Below are 15477 nucleotides of genomic sequence, written 5' to 3'. Positions count from 1 at the left end.
GCATGGAGACGGGAAAGGTAAGCGTATTTGGACATGTACATTCTTTACATTCTTTGCGCTTTATAAATGGATACATATCTGTTTCCTTTTACTGGTTCATGGAAAGCAGTGTTTGAAAGAAGGTGTCATTGGCGTACAGATGCTTAAAGCTTAGAGACTGTTAGACGAGAGGACACTGGCTTTTAATCATCCTCCTGCTTGCATTATTACCTTGCTTAAGACACTCTTGTGACTAAAACTGTGATGTGTCTGCTTCAAAGAGACCTTAAACTTGTTTAATTACTTTTGTATGAAAGCATTTACTTACATAAATAGTGAATAAAGGAGTAACTCTTTGAGCCACCCCTCATTTCTTTACATTTTGCCTCTATTGTGTGCCTTTCTCTTTTGTTGGATATCCTCCTCTTGATTGTATATATTTCTCCTGTTTGCTGTTTATTCCTGCTACCTGGATACCTAAGGAGCTAGACCTTCTTCAATTTTATTCTTCTTCTTCAGGAATACATGACAGTAGATTCTATTCATGTGGGTGTAGCATTTTCACTCATCCAAGTGACTTCTTCAGTCTCAGCTGACTGCAAGTTTCCCAACCTTGTACATTTGCATAATGACTGAAACTAGCACCGTTAATGTACAATGGGTCATAAAGTCAGTTATCAATGATCAGTATTATATAAATTGTAATGGGATCAAAGGGTATCAAATGGGAAGGTGCATTCTGTCTGTCATTTTAAAGAAGAAGGACTCCACTGCTGCATTCATCCCGGACTGGAGGTTATCTGAAATTTGGAGATGTCCTGCCTACTTGAGAGAGCCATTTGGGTGTCATGGAGCAATGTAGCAGTAACAGCCTAAGCTGTTACTGCTTAGGCGGTAACTTAGGCTTAGGAGCGAAGAATGCTCTACCTGTTGATCTGACTGTCTAACGCTCAGCTGCAAAATGTACTTGAAAAAAAATGTTACCTTTCCTCCCCCAAAAAGTTAGGAAAGCAGCAATTGTTTACTCCTCCTGTCCCATGCCAGCATGCCCTGAGCTTAGTATTAGGCAAATGTTTGCGCTATAACTGTCTATACTGTGCTCAGCTTTTGTTGTTTTTAGTTGCTTCTGTTCCCCGTTCATCCCCAGTACTGTAGAGAATGCTTGGTTCTCATTGTCAGTAATAAGTCAGACTCTTTGAGTCTGTTCTTAATATTTATGGACACAATCTCTAGGCACAGCCAAGAGGTAGAGGGGGTCAGATTTCATGGACTCTGGATATCAGCTCTGCTTTTTCCAGATTAGTTGGTTCTCTTACTGTTTTGTGTAGTATATAATGAGAATATCAAAAGGATATTTCAATGTCATATGGGATGCAGGTTTTTGGGCCCCTCTTCTTTGGAACCAGCTCCCAGTTTGTTTATGGGAGACAGACATTTACTTGTAAGATTAGGCATAAAACTTTCTTTTTTGATAAAAGATATAGATAGGGCTGGATTAGGTGACCATGAATACTCCCTTAGTTACACTGCAAAAAGCCTGAGCTGCTGGGGCCTTAATGTTTCTCATTTGCTCCCCTTTTTTAATCATTGGGTGTTCATACACCACTCTGTCTGAGATTAGTTATTATTATTCTCTGGGTCTCTTTCACAATGTGTCTTTTGTGCTGTCTTCCTCCCCCTCACCCTTGGCCAGTCATGGCAGATGACTGCCCCTCCCTGAGCCTGGTTCTGCCAGGGTTTTCTTCCTTTTAAAATTGAATTTTCCATTCCCACTGTTGCCATCTTTTTCACAGGAGGTCATTTGTTTTTGAGATTTTCTCTGCTACTGTACAGTCTTTACCTTACAATGTAAAGGGCCTTGAAGTGACTGCTGTTGTGATTTGGTGCTATATACATCAATCTGAATTGAACTTGAACTTGAACATTCAGGAATTTACATCCAGCTTGTGTTAGAGCAGTTTGGAGCTGAATGTGAAGTGACTGGCATGAAATGGGAATTAGCACCTCCAAGTGCAAAGCCATGGTTCTCGGTTAATGGTAGACTGCCCACTTTGGGTCAGAGATGAGTTCCTGCCCCAAATTGAGTAGTTTAAGGATCTCTGAGTCTTGTTCACAAGTGAAGGGAGAATGGAGCAGTTCTACAGAGAGCTGAGTTAAAGGAGCTGAGCTTAAAAGCAAATCTCAAGCTTTATAGGTTGATCTAGGGTCCTACTCCCACCTGTGGCCATGAGCTGTGGCCAGTGACCAACAAAATAAAATTGTGGATACAAACAGCAGGAATGAGTTTTCTCTTCTCTGAAGGGTGTCTTTGCTTAGCCTTAGCCATAGGGTGTCGAGCTTGGTCATGTGGGAGAGGCTCAGAGTAGAGTTGCTATTCCTCTTCACTGAAAGGCTTGCTTATCTGTGTATTAATTGACCTGTGGTTGTGTCTTGGTGCCAGCCACAATAAAAACATATAAAAGGTGGGGCATTTTCCCTCCTGGGTCCCCACTTTCCCCCACCCCCTTCTTCTTGAATCCATTCCAGTAGTTTCTTCAATCTCCTTCAAGCAATTTCCTGACATCAGGGAATTTATATCTTGATAGTTACTCCTGTTGAGATGCTAGGTAATAGGCCAATCACAGTAGTTGTCAGTGTGACATGTAATTACATTTCCAGGGAGGTCCACCACAGCTTTTGACATGGGTTATATAAGGGTGGTCATACCAAATATTCACTTTCAAGTTTATTGGAGTTGTATAAACTTTATTTTTGCTTTATAGATTGCATTTCCATGTATATTTGCATGTTTCAATAACTGGCTATTATTGGGTTAGCCATAGTGTTGTATAAAGAACTGAGAGGTGGCTCAAGACTTTCGCACAGGCCTTCGCACAGCACTGTATTTTTATTTCTACTGTGAAATAACACTGTGTTTATTATAAATAAAGCAGCTTGTGTTTGTTCGTATATTAATTTGTGTGGACTCATCATTACTGTTCACTTCTGCTGCAGCTAACAGGCACTCTAGCTCTGGCTGTGTTCACAGCCACTCTGGGATCCCTACAGTTTGGATACAGTCTTGGAGTCATCAACGCACCCCAAAAGGTAGACTACTTCACCCTTACTAAGCTACCCAGTTGTCTCTGCCAGCCAGGGTGAGCAGGAGGGATGTAAAATTCTTAAGCAGTTTGGTGTTTTTTGATTACATAGTTAGGTAAGGTAAGCTTTATATTTAGCACTAGACTGGATGACTGGGAAGTAGAGATTGACTGATATAGGATTTTTAAAGCTGTTAAATAGTTAGTGCGTAGTCATTTATGAGTCCTTAGTGAAATGACAGTGAAGTTTGAAAATAATCTTAATGTCCATTGTTGCAAGTTTACATTCTGTCCAATTTAGTCATGGACTGTAAGAGATGATAAAAATGACCTTCTGATTACTACAGCACACATATACACACTTGGGAAGATCCTCTACACGCTCAGTACATTTAACTTTCAGTGTAGTGTTAGTGCTTGAATGGACGTATTTGAAACCGAATAATAATCTTTTCCTAAATCTAACTGAATAGTTTTAGCAGGTAAAACCTCACCGAATAGTAAGTTAAAAAAGGACGTGAACCAGAATCTGCCAGGTTCCACTACCACCTCACTACAGAAGATTTGAAATTTACAAACTTTTATATATATCAGTATATCATCAATATTGCAACTTTGTAATGAACATCAAAAAGTTAAGAAAATGATTGAATGAATGAAGAAAAAATTAACTAATGTACTGTCTGTGCTTTAATGAAATTTCTTTGTACACTGTTATGAAATGTGGTGAAAAAACAAAATCTGTCAATACATTTTTATGTATAAACTGTGTATACTGAGGGATGTTCATGGTGGATTTTCTCCCTATAGGACTTCACATTTGGATGCAACATATTTATATTTATTTGTGCAAGCAAATTTTGAGTCAAGTCTATCTCTATGTTTGCAGCTATCCTTGTATTGTTTGATAACATGTCTGTGTCTGTATTGTAGATCATTGAAAAGAGTTATGGCCAGTCCCTGGGTGTGTGGACAGAAAGGGCTGCTGGTTCGTCAGAAAACATCACAGAAGAAGACCCAGGTCACCACCCTGCTGTGATCATGTATTGGTCATTGTCAGTGGCAATCTTCTCCATCGGTGGCATGGTATCCTCCTTCTTGGTTGGATTTGTGGGCGATCTGAAAGGGAGGTAAGAAAAGAAAAATGAATTATAATGGCACAAGTGAAACAAATTTGGTTAAAAAACTAAAAGCTAGAGTATGGAGAGTGATTAGACTAACGACAGGAGTGATGTAGCAAGTTTAGGGAGAAACGTTTTTTGTATTAAACTGTCAGTTTACTTTCTCTTGTTTTGCAGGGTAAAAGGGATGTTAATGGTCAATGTTCTGGCTGTAGCAGCTGGACTGCTGATGGGTCTTTGTAAGATGTGGAAGCCACACATCATGGTCATCTCAGGCCGCGCTGTTATGGGTTTCTATTGTGGTACATTAACAAATGTTCTTACAGTCTTCAATCAACGCTCACATAATGAAATCCCAGTGTGTAAGGGTTTTATGTAAACACTGCTCTGGGATTTCTAAATGAACAAGAGTTCCTAAATTGCATATGGACATTAAACAACAGTCTTGTTATACTGTCGTATCTGTAACTGCAAATGTATTAATTTAAATGGTTTCACTTATAATGCGTATTTAAGGTCTGTCATCTGGGCTAGTCCCTATGTACATTGGGGAGATTGCACCAAAAGCTTACAGAGGGGCTCTGGGAACATTACACCAGCTCGCTGTTGTCACTGGCATTCTAATCAGTCAGGTGAGCTACAGTCATCCACACACATACATGCACGTCATCTTTGCTCAAAAGCACATGGAGGATATAATCTGAAGTGTATATGTTGATGCAGGTAATAGGTCTGGATTTTGCGCTTGGTAATGATGAAATGTGGCCCCTGTTGCTTGGTCTGTCTGGAGCTCCAGCAATATTACAATCCCTTCTGCTGCCTCTTTGTCCTGAGAGTCCACGATACCTTTACATCCTATTGGGCAAGGAACAAGAGGCTCGAAAAAGTAAGTACAGAAACGTACTCCTCATTGTGGAACTTTTGAATGTATATTTTGGCAGTACGCTTGGGTAAATTATTGCACATGAGAGATATTAGACACACTGTTGGCAGCTGGTTTGTTTAGCTTAGAACAAAGAGTAAAAATAGAGGATAACAAAAACAAAAAGACCAAAAAACAGGACACCGGGGAAATATTTTTATTATTTTTGGAGACCTTGATAGGCACTCCCGGCAACTCCTGGCAATATGGCAAATAACTGAATTTCCAAGATTCATAAATAGCTTTTACTTTTCTCTGGCAATACTTTTTGGCAAATTTACTGATTCTTTTATAGTGCTTTTCTGCTCTCCAGGAACACTCAAACAATTAACGCCAGCATTTTGCCTCCCATATTAAAGCCATTTTTAAAAGCATGTTTTTAACTGTACAGGACATTTTAAATTATAGTCCTACAACAGTTATTTAAGTAAGGAATTGGAAAATTTTATGGTTTGTTTCAGGTCTGTGTCGTCTAAAGGGGCCGTATGATCCAACTATGGATCTGGAAGAGATGAGAAGGGAAAAAGAAGAGGCAAACAAAGAGGCCAGAGTCTCTATATTTTCTTTGGTAGGTGTCTGTGCAGTTTTATTGTTTATACACCGTTTACCATTCATTTTCACAAAATGTCAATATTTCAGCAGCACCTCAAAAGAAAAGTTCAGGTTTTATGGCTTTAAAACAGTTATTTTTGTATTTCAAATAGCCTGAGCCACTAGAAATAATATTGCAACCAGAATATTTCTGAGTGTATAATACAGCATTCTGGTATTTCCACTGAATTCCCCAAAGATAGGGAGAAAAAAAACACCATTCACACAAATTTATCAAAAACAATATTTTAACAATATTAAACAATATTTCACTTTTGCCTGTTCTCTCCCAGATCTGCTCTTCTGTATACAGAAAACAGCTGGTTGTTGCCCTCATGATGCACCTCTCCCAGCAGTTGTCTGGCATCAATGCTGTGAGTGGAAAAAGCAGTTTTAACTCTGTCTGAGTTAATTGACTACAGACCTGTGACTTTTCCTGAGTATGCAACCACTCAGAGTGTCAAGAAAACCTTTGCTTGTTTTCTCTTTAAGATCTTTTACTACTCTACGGCTATCTTCTCTCGAGCTGGTGTCAGTCATCCAGTTTATGCCACTATAGGAGTCGGGGTCATCAACATGATCTTCACTATGGTGTCTGTGAGTAGCAATATGAATACAAAACACACATAAACTTGCAAAAAATGTAAAAACGGAACCATGCACTGGCATAGTATTGTTTCTTCAATCTACACACTGTTACATACATGTACACACACACACACACACACACACACACACACACACACACACACACACACACACACACACACACACACACACACACACACACACACACACATATATTTATATGTATATATATGTTCCAGGTGGCACTGGTGGACAGGGCTGGAAGACGCACTCTAACTCTGGTTGGTCTTGGGGGAATGTGTTGCTGTGCTGTTGCCATGACAGTGGGCCTCAAATTGCAGGTTTGTCACTTCAGATTCACACCTTCAGTCTTTTAACAATGCTTTGATCATATTATGTAGTGCAGAAAAGTTACATCACTGTTGATATCTTGATCAACTTTTTATCAGTCTGTATTTTAAAAGTAAACAAAAAGACAGTATAAAATAGGCAATTGCATAATTACATTTAAAGATAATTATAGAATATTATTATGTGTTAAGTTCAGATGTCATTTTGAGTGGGGAATAAAGCCAGAAAAAATAGCTGGAAGGTTGGGTTCTGCAGAGAGAGCTCCTACATATTTTGTGCATACTCAGTGAGACGCCTATGAACAGAAAGTATCAAAAAGTGCTCAAACCGCATTTTTTCCTTTTTAATGTCCATAAATTTGAAGAAAACTGTTTTTCTTGATTGATGTGCTCTTTCCTCCAGAATGAATATTCGTGGATGAGCTACGTCAGCATGTCAGCCATCTTCCTCTTTGTAAGTTTCTTTGAGATTGGGCCTGGTCCCATTCCGTGGTTCATAGTGGCTGAACTGTTCAGCCAGGGACCTCGTCCTGCTGCTATTGCTCTAGCTGGCTGCTGTAATTGGACCTGCAACTTCATCATAGGCATGACCTTTCAGTATATACAGGTGAGGGGAAAGGACACACATAGGCAATGTAAACTTGTGCTTCTCCTGAACCCATATAGGTTGACATATTTCAGCTTCACTAATAATTCCTGATTTCTGTTTTTGTGTTTTTAATATTTCTCATCAGGATTGGTTGGGTTCTTACGTGTTCATCCTGTTTGCCGTGCTGCTTCTTGGCTTCGTACTATTTATTTATTTTCGGGTGCCGGAAACCAAGGGCAAAACTTTTGAAGAGATTGCTGCTATCTTCCACAAGGGACGTCAGATCCCTACAGATAATAGTGAACTGCAAGAGCTTAAATCATCCACAGATGCCTAAAACAAAAGCTGTTTGCTTTTGAAGTCTTATTCTATGATATACAAGTGTATGTTCGATATTATTTCATAGATGCTCGTTTATCACACACTTATCAATTTAGTGTTATAATGACTACTTCATTTGTTAAAGAGAAATGTTTTAAGGTTTGTGAACTGCACAAAAACCAACACTGAAATGTTGGAAAGTGTCATGTTTCCGTTATGCACGGAGAAAGGTTTACATTTTATCAAAATATGAGGGAAACTTTCAAAGAAGCTACAATCATTTTACACTGACAACAAATCACATGACATGACTGACTCTACAGAAAATTACAACCCAACTCTGCAGTTCACCTCAGCTCTACGAAACTTAGTTTATATATGTAGCATCATTAGTTTCCAGGATACTTACTACTGTTTTGGTTCTCTTTAATCATCCTCATAGTGATATTTAGAGCCATTGCACACTATTATTTTAAGTATATAAACTAAATGTAAACTACCTACTCAAGACTAAAACTGAATAGAGACCAGCTCATGAATACTGAAATATTTGGGAGCTAAAGAGCTAGATATCGGCATATGAACAAGGGGAGAGCAAAAAATAGAGCAAAAAGGAGAATGAATATTGGATTTGAATTCATGCTTGGTTTCAAATTAATACTAATTTTGCTCTTTGTGCTGGTGTGTAAAATACTCAGCTTATCAGCTTTCATCTTCTGCCCCCAAGTGGTTATAAAAAATAGTGCTGGCTATTGGCATTAAAGCATGAAAAAACTTAAAACTGTGCAATTAATGTATGAGCTAATGAAACAGCACTGATGTTTAAACTTGAAACACAGGAGACAACAAACTATTAAAGTGTATGACTATGCTGTATGAATGTTTAGCTGCCACCACCGGATTTTATTGACTTACAGGAGCATGTCAGTATTTTCTGTGCATTCAGAAACTTATTATGTCATTTGTTACTGGTTGTTTAATATATCACCTCATCATCAATCTGCAGAATAATGTATGTATATCCATGCATGTGTCTTACACAAATGGAGTTACCCAGTGATTATATTAATAGTGAGTGCAAGCCTTTGTTTACTTTGTAAAACTGATCAGTGCTTTGAAAGCTAATCATGGTGTAGTCCCTGTTGTGATGTTAAATTACGTGAATTTGAAAGAACATTGATTTATACTGAGTTTAGATTGAAGTGAAGTATTAGATGTGATTTTAAAGACTGATAAAGATTTATATTATAATTATTATTAATTTCTGCATCATCTTACAAAGTGCACCTGTAAAAAAAAAAAGAAAAAGAAAAACGGAAAAAAAGGAGGAACTTTGTGTGTTTACAGTATGCAGCAACACACAAAAAAGACCAGTCACTTTGGAAATTCCATGCAAAGAGTCAAGGAGTTCAGAGAACAGATGGTTGGAGATGATTGTTTAACTGATAATAGAAGAAATTTACTTTGCTTTCAGACACATCTGCTTACCCTGAAACACAATCTGTTTTACGCAGCCCCCAGCAACACCCAGGGAATAATTCAAGACCAATTTGCAGTTGTCAGTGTCATCACTTCACTGTAAGCACCACTGTTGTGCTGTAAATTAAAATCATCATGGGTTAATGCACACATGGAAACACAGGATGGTGCTTTTTCTATCTATGTTTATCTTTAACCACAACAATAACAACCTTTGCCCTAGAGAAATCTATATAAATCTCTTATCAATCTCTTTTCCTAATCTCAACCCAGTAGAGCATGCTTTTCAACAAAAAAAGTTTATCAAATTAATTTTGAGCCTGTAGTGGACCATGCATAAAAATAGCTGTAATTTCTAAACAGTTAATGCACTATTTTCATTAAACCCAGTGAATTAAACCTGAAGGCCTGAACAAGCACATCCTGTCTTGACTGTTTGATTTAAAAACCATTCTGGTGGTGTACAGAATCAAAACTACAAAAACTGTGCTTTGCCCAAAAATGTGGACCTGTGTGTACTTATTATGTAGGTGTCCCTGTTTTACATGATTTGATTTGAAGATTCGAATTAAATGAGCTCATAAATGCTTTAAAACACTTTACTAGTTTTGATATAGCCTACTGTTGATGCAGGGGGACTTAAAAAAAACGGCTTTTTTGGGCAGGTCTGTACAGGTGTGCGAGGCAGGGCGGAAGTTACCTCCAGGAAGCCACTGCGCTCCAGCACATAACGTTGCAACGTTTATATGAGCGCCCCCACCCTCCTCCTACTAACACGTCACACATGCCACCGGAGCCCGTACCTGCCCTCTCCGCTTCTCATGCGGTACAAAAGCTCCACGCATGCGAAGTGACTCTCCCTTTTCTCTTTAAGATATAAGGTAAGCTAAATGTTGAGGCTCAAGTTTAATATTTTTGACAGTAGCGCTGACGTTATGTGCAGCGCTTGTTTGCGGTGTAATGAAAACTCACCTCATCTCTAACACTGTGATGCATTCGTTATCTCGACAGTTTGTCGGTAACTTGGAATTAGTAGGCGCTCGTTGAGGTTTTTATTTAGCACTGTTGTCAAGCTAACATTAGCAGCAGTATCGTTATCCAGTGTCAGTGGATGTAGGTTGGGTTAGCGAGCTAACGTGGCTAACTATGACAGAAAAGGGACAGGATGAAGGTGCGGCTAGCGTACTGTTTTAAAGCTGTAGTGGCGGATGATCATCTGGCCCAGCTGCCACGTAACCTGCTAGGTCGTTAATGGGGCTTGTCTAACCTTAGCAGCCTAGCCAGTGTGAGGAAAACTCGACCTTTTGTTTTGACCCAGTGAACGAAAAGGGTGGCTGACAAGTTACCGTGTTGGAGTATTATTTTTTTCACTTAGTAGTGTTTATGGGAACATTTGGGAACCCAGCAGCTTGGTGTCCAAATAGATTTAGCACATTCACATATGACGTTAGCCGTTAGCTTTTCGGGTGGATAGCAGGCAGCAGTGTTTGGATACAGTGTATGGGTGCAACGCCTAGAAATGTTTACACTAGTTTGGGGAATGCATGTTAAAATTATAGCTTTATTGAACTTTTAGAATAATGCAATGATATTTTAAAACAAATGCAAAGTAACCAAACTCAAAGTAATTTGAAAGGGATGGCTGACATTAGATCAAGTATTGAATTGTGATAGATTGAGCTAAGTTGTCATAATGTTTATAATTTGGAAATCTGTGCTGATTACTCACTTTTTAATGTCACTTATATAATTCCTCTTGTAAACTTGCAATGGGCCATTGGTTTTTGACACTATACAAATCATATTAACCAAATTCTTTGTTAAATCATCATCTTATTATTGTTATTTTTTATTGTATATATTTTTTAATTTAAAAAAATGTATCCTGGTGATACAGTACAACCCGTGGATCCACTATGGCAGATGATGATTTCTCCACTGCTGATGCTGGGGCCTCTACAACATACCCAATGCAGTGCTCTGCACTGAGGAAGAATGGCTATGTCATGCTCAAAGGACGTCCCTGTAAGATAGTTGACATGTCTACCTCCAAGACTGGCAAGCATGGACATGCAAAGGTAAAACCACTTTGTCTATACTTTAGAATTCAAAGCTTAAGGAACTTTAGCCTGATGGGTCTCAGTTTTACAAGTAATACAGAATGCTTCTTTGGCACAAGGTAAGCTCTAATCAGTTCATTGTTCCCAGGTTCACCTTACTGGACTTGACATCTTTACTCAGAAAAAGTATGAAGATATCTGCCCGTCTACCCACAACATGGACGTTCCAAATATAACAAGGAAAGACTATCAGGTGAATGTTTCTTTTGGACATATCTTGCAATATTGCTTGCTGTGCAGGTTAAACAATTTAGTGCTGAAGGGTAGTAACTGTTTGGAAATTTGTTTAAAGCGTGAGAGGAATGAATGGTTTCTTGACTGCTGAAGGGGTGTGTCTCATTTATCAGAGCTGAAGTGTTGCTTCAGTATGTTTAAAAAATATATACAGGTATCAGACTGGTTGGTCAGGTTTTGGATTGACCAATAAGCAGTCTTCTCTAACTGTTGGGCTATTTTGAGGCCGTAGTTTTCAGAAAATGCATCTTTGGGCATCTTTTTCTTCGTATAATGAAATCTTCTATGTAGCAAATGAGTCTTATAATTTGCATTTTTCCTGGTGGTGGTTTATTATGTTACGTTCTACTTATGGACGTATAGAGGCCCACGTGACAGATTTCAGGCTTTGTATAGATGTGCCACCCAGACCATACACTTCACAACTTCTTTGGTGTCTGCGGTTGTCTAGGTGCTTTTCCACATAGTGTGCACTTTTTTTTCTTTTTTTTTGGTAATGGTTTAGAATTAAAGACTATACATGACACTGTCCCTGACAGGTGGTTGACGCATACACAACAAAGAATGAAAGAGCACATTGCTAGACTGCTAAGTTTAAATTTGATTGAGAAATGATAATTGCTGTAACTGCAAATGCAGCAGATACTGGGGATGTTAAACAGTAGTTATGTGAAACCTAAAACCTAAGACGGGGGCTTGATCTATGCAGAGTTCAAAGTGAGTAATCAGCCATCTTGCACTGTTTGTGAATTGCATCATCTGGATCTTGTAGCAATATCAAATGATACACAGATGTAAAAATTATACTACTGTTACCTTAATTTGGTATCACTAACTTAATAATCTTGGAAATTCCTTGTAATTGGCATCAGGTACTGGTCCCTTCTGGTTTTAGTATGTATAAAATAATAGGGTTTTTCCTCTAGCCCAGAATACCACTGTGCAATATTTAACCCACACTGTAAATACATAAAAATTAGAAATGAATAGTGTTATTTTTTTCCAATATTTGTATTAGGGCTGTGCGATATGACGAAATGTATCGGATGATGAAATTAAAACGTCTATTGTTTCATATTATACGCTATCGTTTGTTTCGTGGTGTCGCTAAGTACAATGTTTACGGCAAGATGACGAGGGGCTACCTCTGTAGCATGGATATAGTTTGGTTATGAAAAGTCTGACACGAACCAGAACACTGTACTATGCAAATTATGCCGCAAACCAGTCCCCGCCACAGACTCAAACACGACAAACCTCTTCTACTAGCTACGCAAGACTCATGTGTAAGAGTGTGGAGAGAGTTTACGGATGAGAAGCAAAAAAGAGCCATTAGGTGCTCAAAATAAACCTTAGACTCAAACTTTAGAAAAGGCTTTTCCCCGCAGCAGTTTCATGGATCAGTCAAAACACTCGACTCCAGGTACACGACGCCCAACTGAAAACACTTCACACAAGTAGAATTCCCCGAGATTTGCAGAATTTACAGAAAATGCACTATTTTGTGATATGTCGTTATCGGGATGAGAAATGTCTTATATTGGGATATGAGATTTTGGGACATATTGCACAGCCCTAATTTGTATATTTGTATAATGGATATTTTTTTGAAATGGGACTGTTCATATGTATATAGTGCTCCCCCTTCTTCTTTTCCCACATGTCTGCACTGGGTAGGAGATGCTCTGAATCTCATGTGTATAGTGACAAAAGGCATTCTATTAATATTTTAGGTGATACCACTGCAATATACAGCTACAACACAGTTATAATAGTGTAAAAAAATCTCCCAGCTTTAGTAGTTCAACATATTTACATATAAAATAATCATTCATGAATTAGAATTAGGGTAAAATGTTCAATTAATTTGTGATTTTTGATTTGAGGTCATATTGCCCAGTCTTAACCTAAAGTCAAGTTTCAATATATACTGCCTCCTTTTTTTTTTTTTTTTTTTTTTTTTTTTTTTTTAAATAAACGTTTTCTTGTTTTTAGGGCTTTGTTATTGATCTAAACCACAATGTTCTGTGTATTGCTGCTTCACAGTAAATGCTTTCTGTTGGTGTGAATCACCACAGTGTTATGAAGAAGGCATTAAAATTAATGTTTACAGCAACTGCAATAGGGAAAAGTACTCGCATCACACTTATGATTTCCTAAACTATTAACCTTTTCCATTTTGTTTATAATGGCAAATTTAGGTAATTGATGTGGCTGATGGTTTCTTGGCTCTGATGGATGACAATGGAGAAACCAGAGAGGACCTTAAATTGCCAGACAGTGACCTGGGGAAAGAGATTGAGAGGAGGTTCACTAACGGGGACCAGTTTATGGTGAGTTCCTGTGTCCTGAAAAAAAAAAAAAAAGAAGTTCTAAATGGTAAAGAACCAGGGCCACAGTTCAAATTTTATTTGGATATTTTCTGATATATTGCATTTCATTTAGTCATAAATTAACTCTGCTGTCTTCACTATATTTACTTAGTGTCCATTTTAATAATGTAATAATTAAGAAATATTCCTTACTTTTGTTATAGTCTAGAATACTTGGATTCTTATGTGCTATTTTAAAGTGTACTAGTGTACTTTAACATGTTTTAGTGGTAGAAATGTCCTAGCCTATCAATTTGATAAGTCATCATGCCATACTGGATCAAACATATTTGCACAAAAATCAAGGTGATGTGGGAATACTGGACCCAGATCTTAATTCCTTTCCATTTTCAGGTCTCTGTGTTAAAAGCTATAGATGAAGAGCATGTAGTGGGCACTAAGACCATGACTTCCTAATAAGTCAAGGACAACGCTGGAGACCTCACAATCCTATCCTCCATTATGGTTTTGGAGCCTCACCAAAGCTACTGGCCTTCGCCCCCACACCGCCACCAGTTTTGCTGCTGTCAGCTAAAATCCAGAAACTGGACGTGGTCAGCTTCTTCCCTATCTAAAGCTCAGACGTGACTGGCATTCTCTCTAAACAGTCATCTTCCCCTTGCCATCACAGCATAACTTTGCAGTGGGTGCTGATATTATTCCAGTATTTCCTACAAATATTTCAGCACTCCATAACATTCCTGTTTGAGTACTCGTTATGTGTATTTGCTTTTAAATTACGTTTTATTTTTTAAAAAGTTAAACATTTTCAGATGCCTGTAAACATGCCTTATGTTTACAGGGTAGATGCTGTACCTGATTTATTCTCTTTAATGTTTCCCGTAAAATAATTCAAACTCAGCTGGCTGATATTTGCTCCAGCTATAATCATTGCACAGTTAAGAGACCCTAAAGCATTAACGTTATTAGTAGCTTGACTATACCTGCCTGCCTGCCTTTACAAGTGACGCACAGGCATCTGCATGCGCATTCATGACTAGTATACTCATGCCTTAGCAGCTATGAATTTATGTAAATGAGAATTTTACTTACTCATGGCAGGATTTCTACAGCTCATAGCCAGGTCTCAAGATGGGCCTTTTTGAAAAATTGTATTTAGTTTTTTTGCAGTCTCAGCTGTTATGAAGCTGAACAGGCCATAATGGGGTGGTTGGGTGGGGCCATATTCTCCTCTATGCTATAAAACTTTCCTTTCACTTGAGGCCTTTACAAGCTGTCAGATGTATAGAAACTGATTTTAAAAGAACAAAACACTTAAAAACATGTGCTATTTAGTCTTAAACTTTCTTTTTATTTTAATTGCAACAGTTTAGTCTGTATTGACAAGTACATTTTGCATTCTCAGAATGCTACTGATATCATTTTTCTTTTTTCTTTTTCTTTTTTTTTTTTTTTTTTTTTTTTTTTTGGCAGAAATTGTCAAAATATTGTATGATGTAGCAAAATCTGTGGAAGTTATACTTTGAGTTATCCAATTCTTGTTGTGACATTCATGACGAGCAGAAATTAGAAAAGTGGGAAAATGGTAGTTACAGAGTAGTTGAGTAAGCAGGTCTATTTTCTAGTCTAAAACTGCTCACAAGGAGTTTTATTACATAATGCTTAGGTTAATTACTTCTCCATTCACAAACTGTTCCTAGGAGACATCAGGTAATGGCAGGAAATCAGAATGTGTACATGCACTGCATCAATGTTGCTGGAGAACCTGCA

General features: G+C 38.0%; 2 protein-coding genes across 4 annotated transcripts; both read left to right on the top strand.

Moving 5' to 3' along the window:
* Positions 1-2: 2 nt before the first annotated feature.
* On the top strand, positions 3-7557 carry slc2a2 (solute carrier family 2 member 2). Of its 2 annotated transcripts, none has more exons than XM_063497841.1 (12): positions 3-17; positions 2974-3066; positions 3993-4189; positions 4358-4482; positions 4697-4812; positions 4904-5066; positions 5564-5670; positions 5987-6067; positions 6186-6290; positions 6521-6622; positions 7035-7238; positions 7366-7557. In XM_063497841.1, exons 1-12 carry the CDS (start codon positions 3-5, stop codon positions 7555-7557), a joined length of 1500 nt encoding a protein of 499 aa, XP_063353911.1. The 2 variants fall into 2 exon arrangements, with proteins under 2 accessions (XP_063353911.1, XP_063353910.1); XM_063497840.1 differs by having other exon boundaries at positions 3-23.
* A 2233-nt stretch (positions 7558-9790) lies between these two features.
* LOC134645746 (eukaryotic translation initiation factor 5A-1-like) lies at positions 9791-15109 on the top strand. Of its 2 annotated transcripts, none has more exons than XM_063499314.1 (5): positions 9791-9901; positions 10918-11098; positions 11229-11333; positions 13576-13707; positions 14101-15109. In XM_063499314.1, exons 2-5 carry the CDS (start codon positions 10937-10939, stop codon positions 14161-14163), a joined length of 462 nt encoding a protein of 153 aa, XP_063355384.1. In that variant the 5' UTR covers positions 9791-9901; positions 10918-10936; the 3' UTR covers positions 14164-15109. The 2 variants fall into 2 exon arrangements, with proteins under 2 accessions (XP_063355384.1, XP_063355385.1); XM_063499315.1 differs by lacking the exon at positions 9791-9901 and adding an exon at positions 10018-10038.
* The last annotated feature ends 368 nt before the right edge of the window (positions 15110-15477 follow it).

Source organism: Pelmatolapia mariae, linkage group LG16_19 (assembly GCF_036321145.2).
Source record: "Pelmatolapia mariae isolate MD_Pm_ZW linkage group LG16_19, Pm_UMD_F_2, whole genome shotgun sequence".
Lineage (NCBI taxonomy): Eukaryota > Metazoa > Chordata > Actinopteri > Cichliformes > Cichlidae > Pelmatolapia > Pelmatolapia mariae.
Note: the sequence above shows the minus strand (reverse complement) of the source record. Positions and strands in the feature narration are given on the sequence as shown.

Excerpts from the sequence above, each read along its gene's own strand:
- slc2a2 (XM_063497840.1), top strand. The coding sequence starts at position 3 with ATGGAGACGGGAAAGGTAAGC. Across the intron at positions 4,483-4,696 it reads TGTTATGGGTTTCTATTGTG|GTCTGTCATCTGGGCTAGTC; the intron begins GTACATTAACAA and ends TGCGTATTTAAG. Across the intron at positions 5,067-5,563 it reads GGAACAAGAGGCTCGAAAAA|GTCTGTGTCGTCTAAAGGGG; the intron begins GTAAGTACAGAA and ends GGTTTGTTTCAG.
- LOC134645746 (XM_063499314.1), top strand. The coding sequence starts at position 10,937 with ATGGCAGATGATGATTTCTCCACTGCTGATGCTGGGGCCTCTACAACA. Across the intron at positions 11,099-11,228 it reads GCAAGCATGGACATGCAAAG|GTTCACCTTACTGGACTTGA; the intron begins GTAAAACCACTT and ends CATTGTTCCCAG. Across the intron at positions 13,708-14,100 it reads CTAACGGGGACCAGTTTATG|GTCTCTGTGTTAAAAGCTAT; the intron begins GTGAGTTCCTGT and ends TTCCATTTTCAG.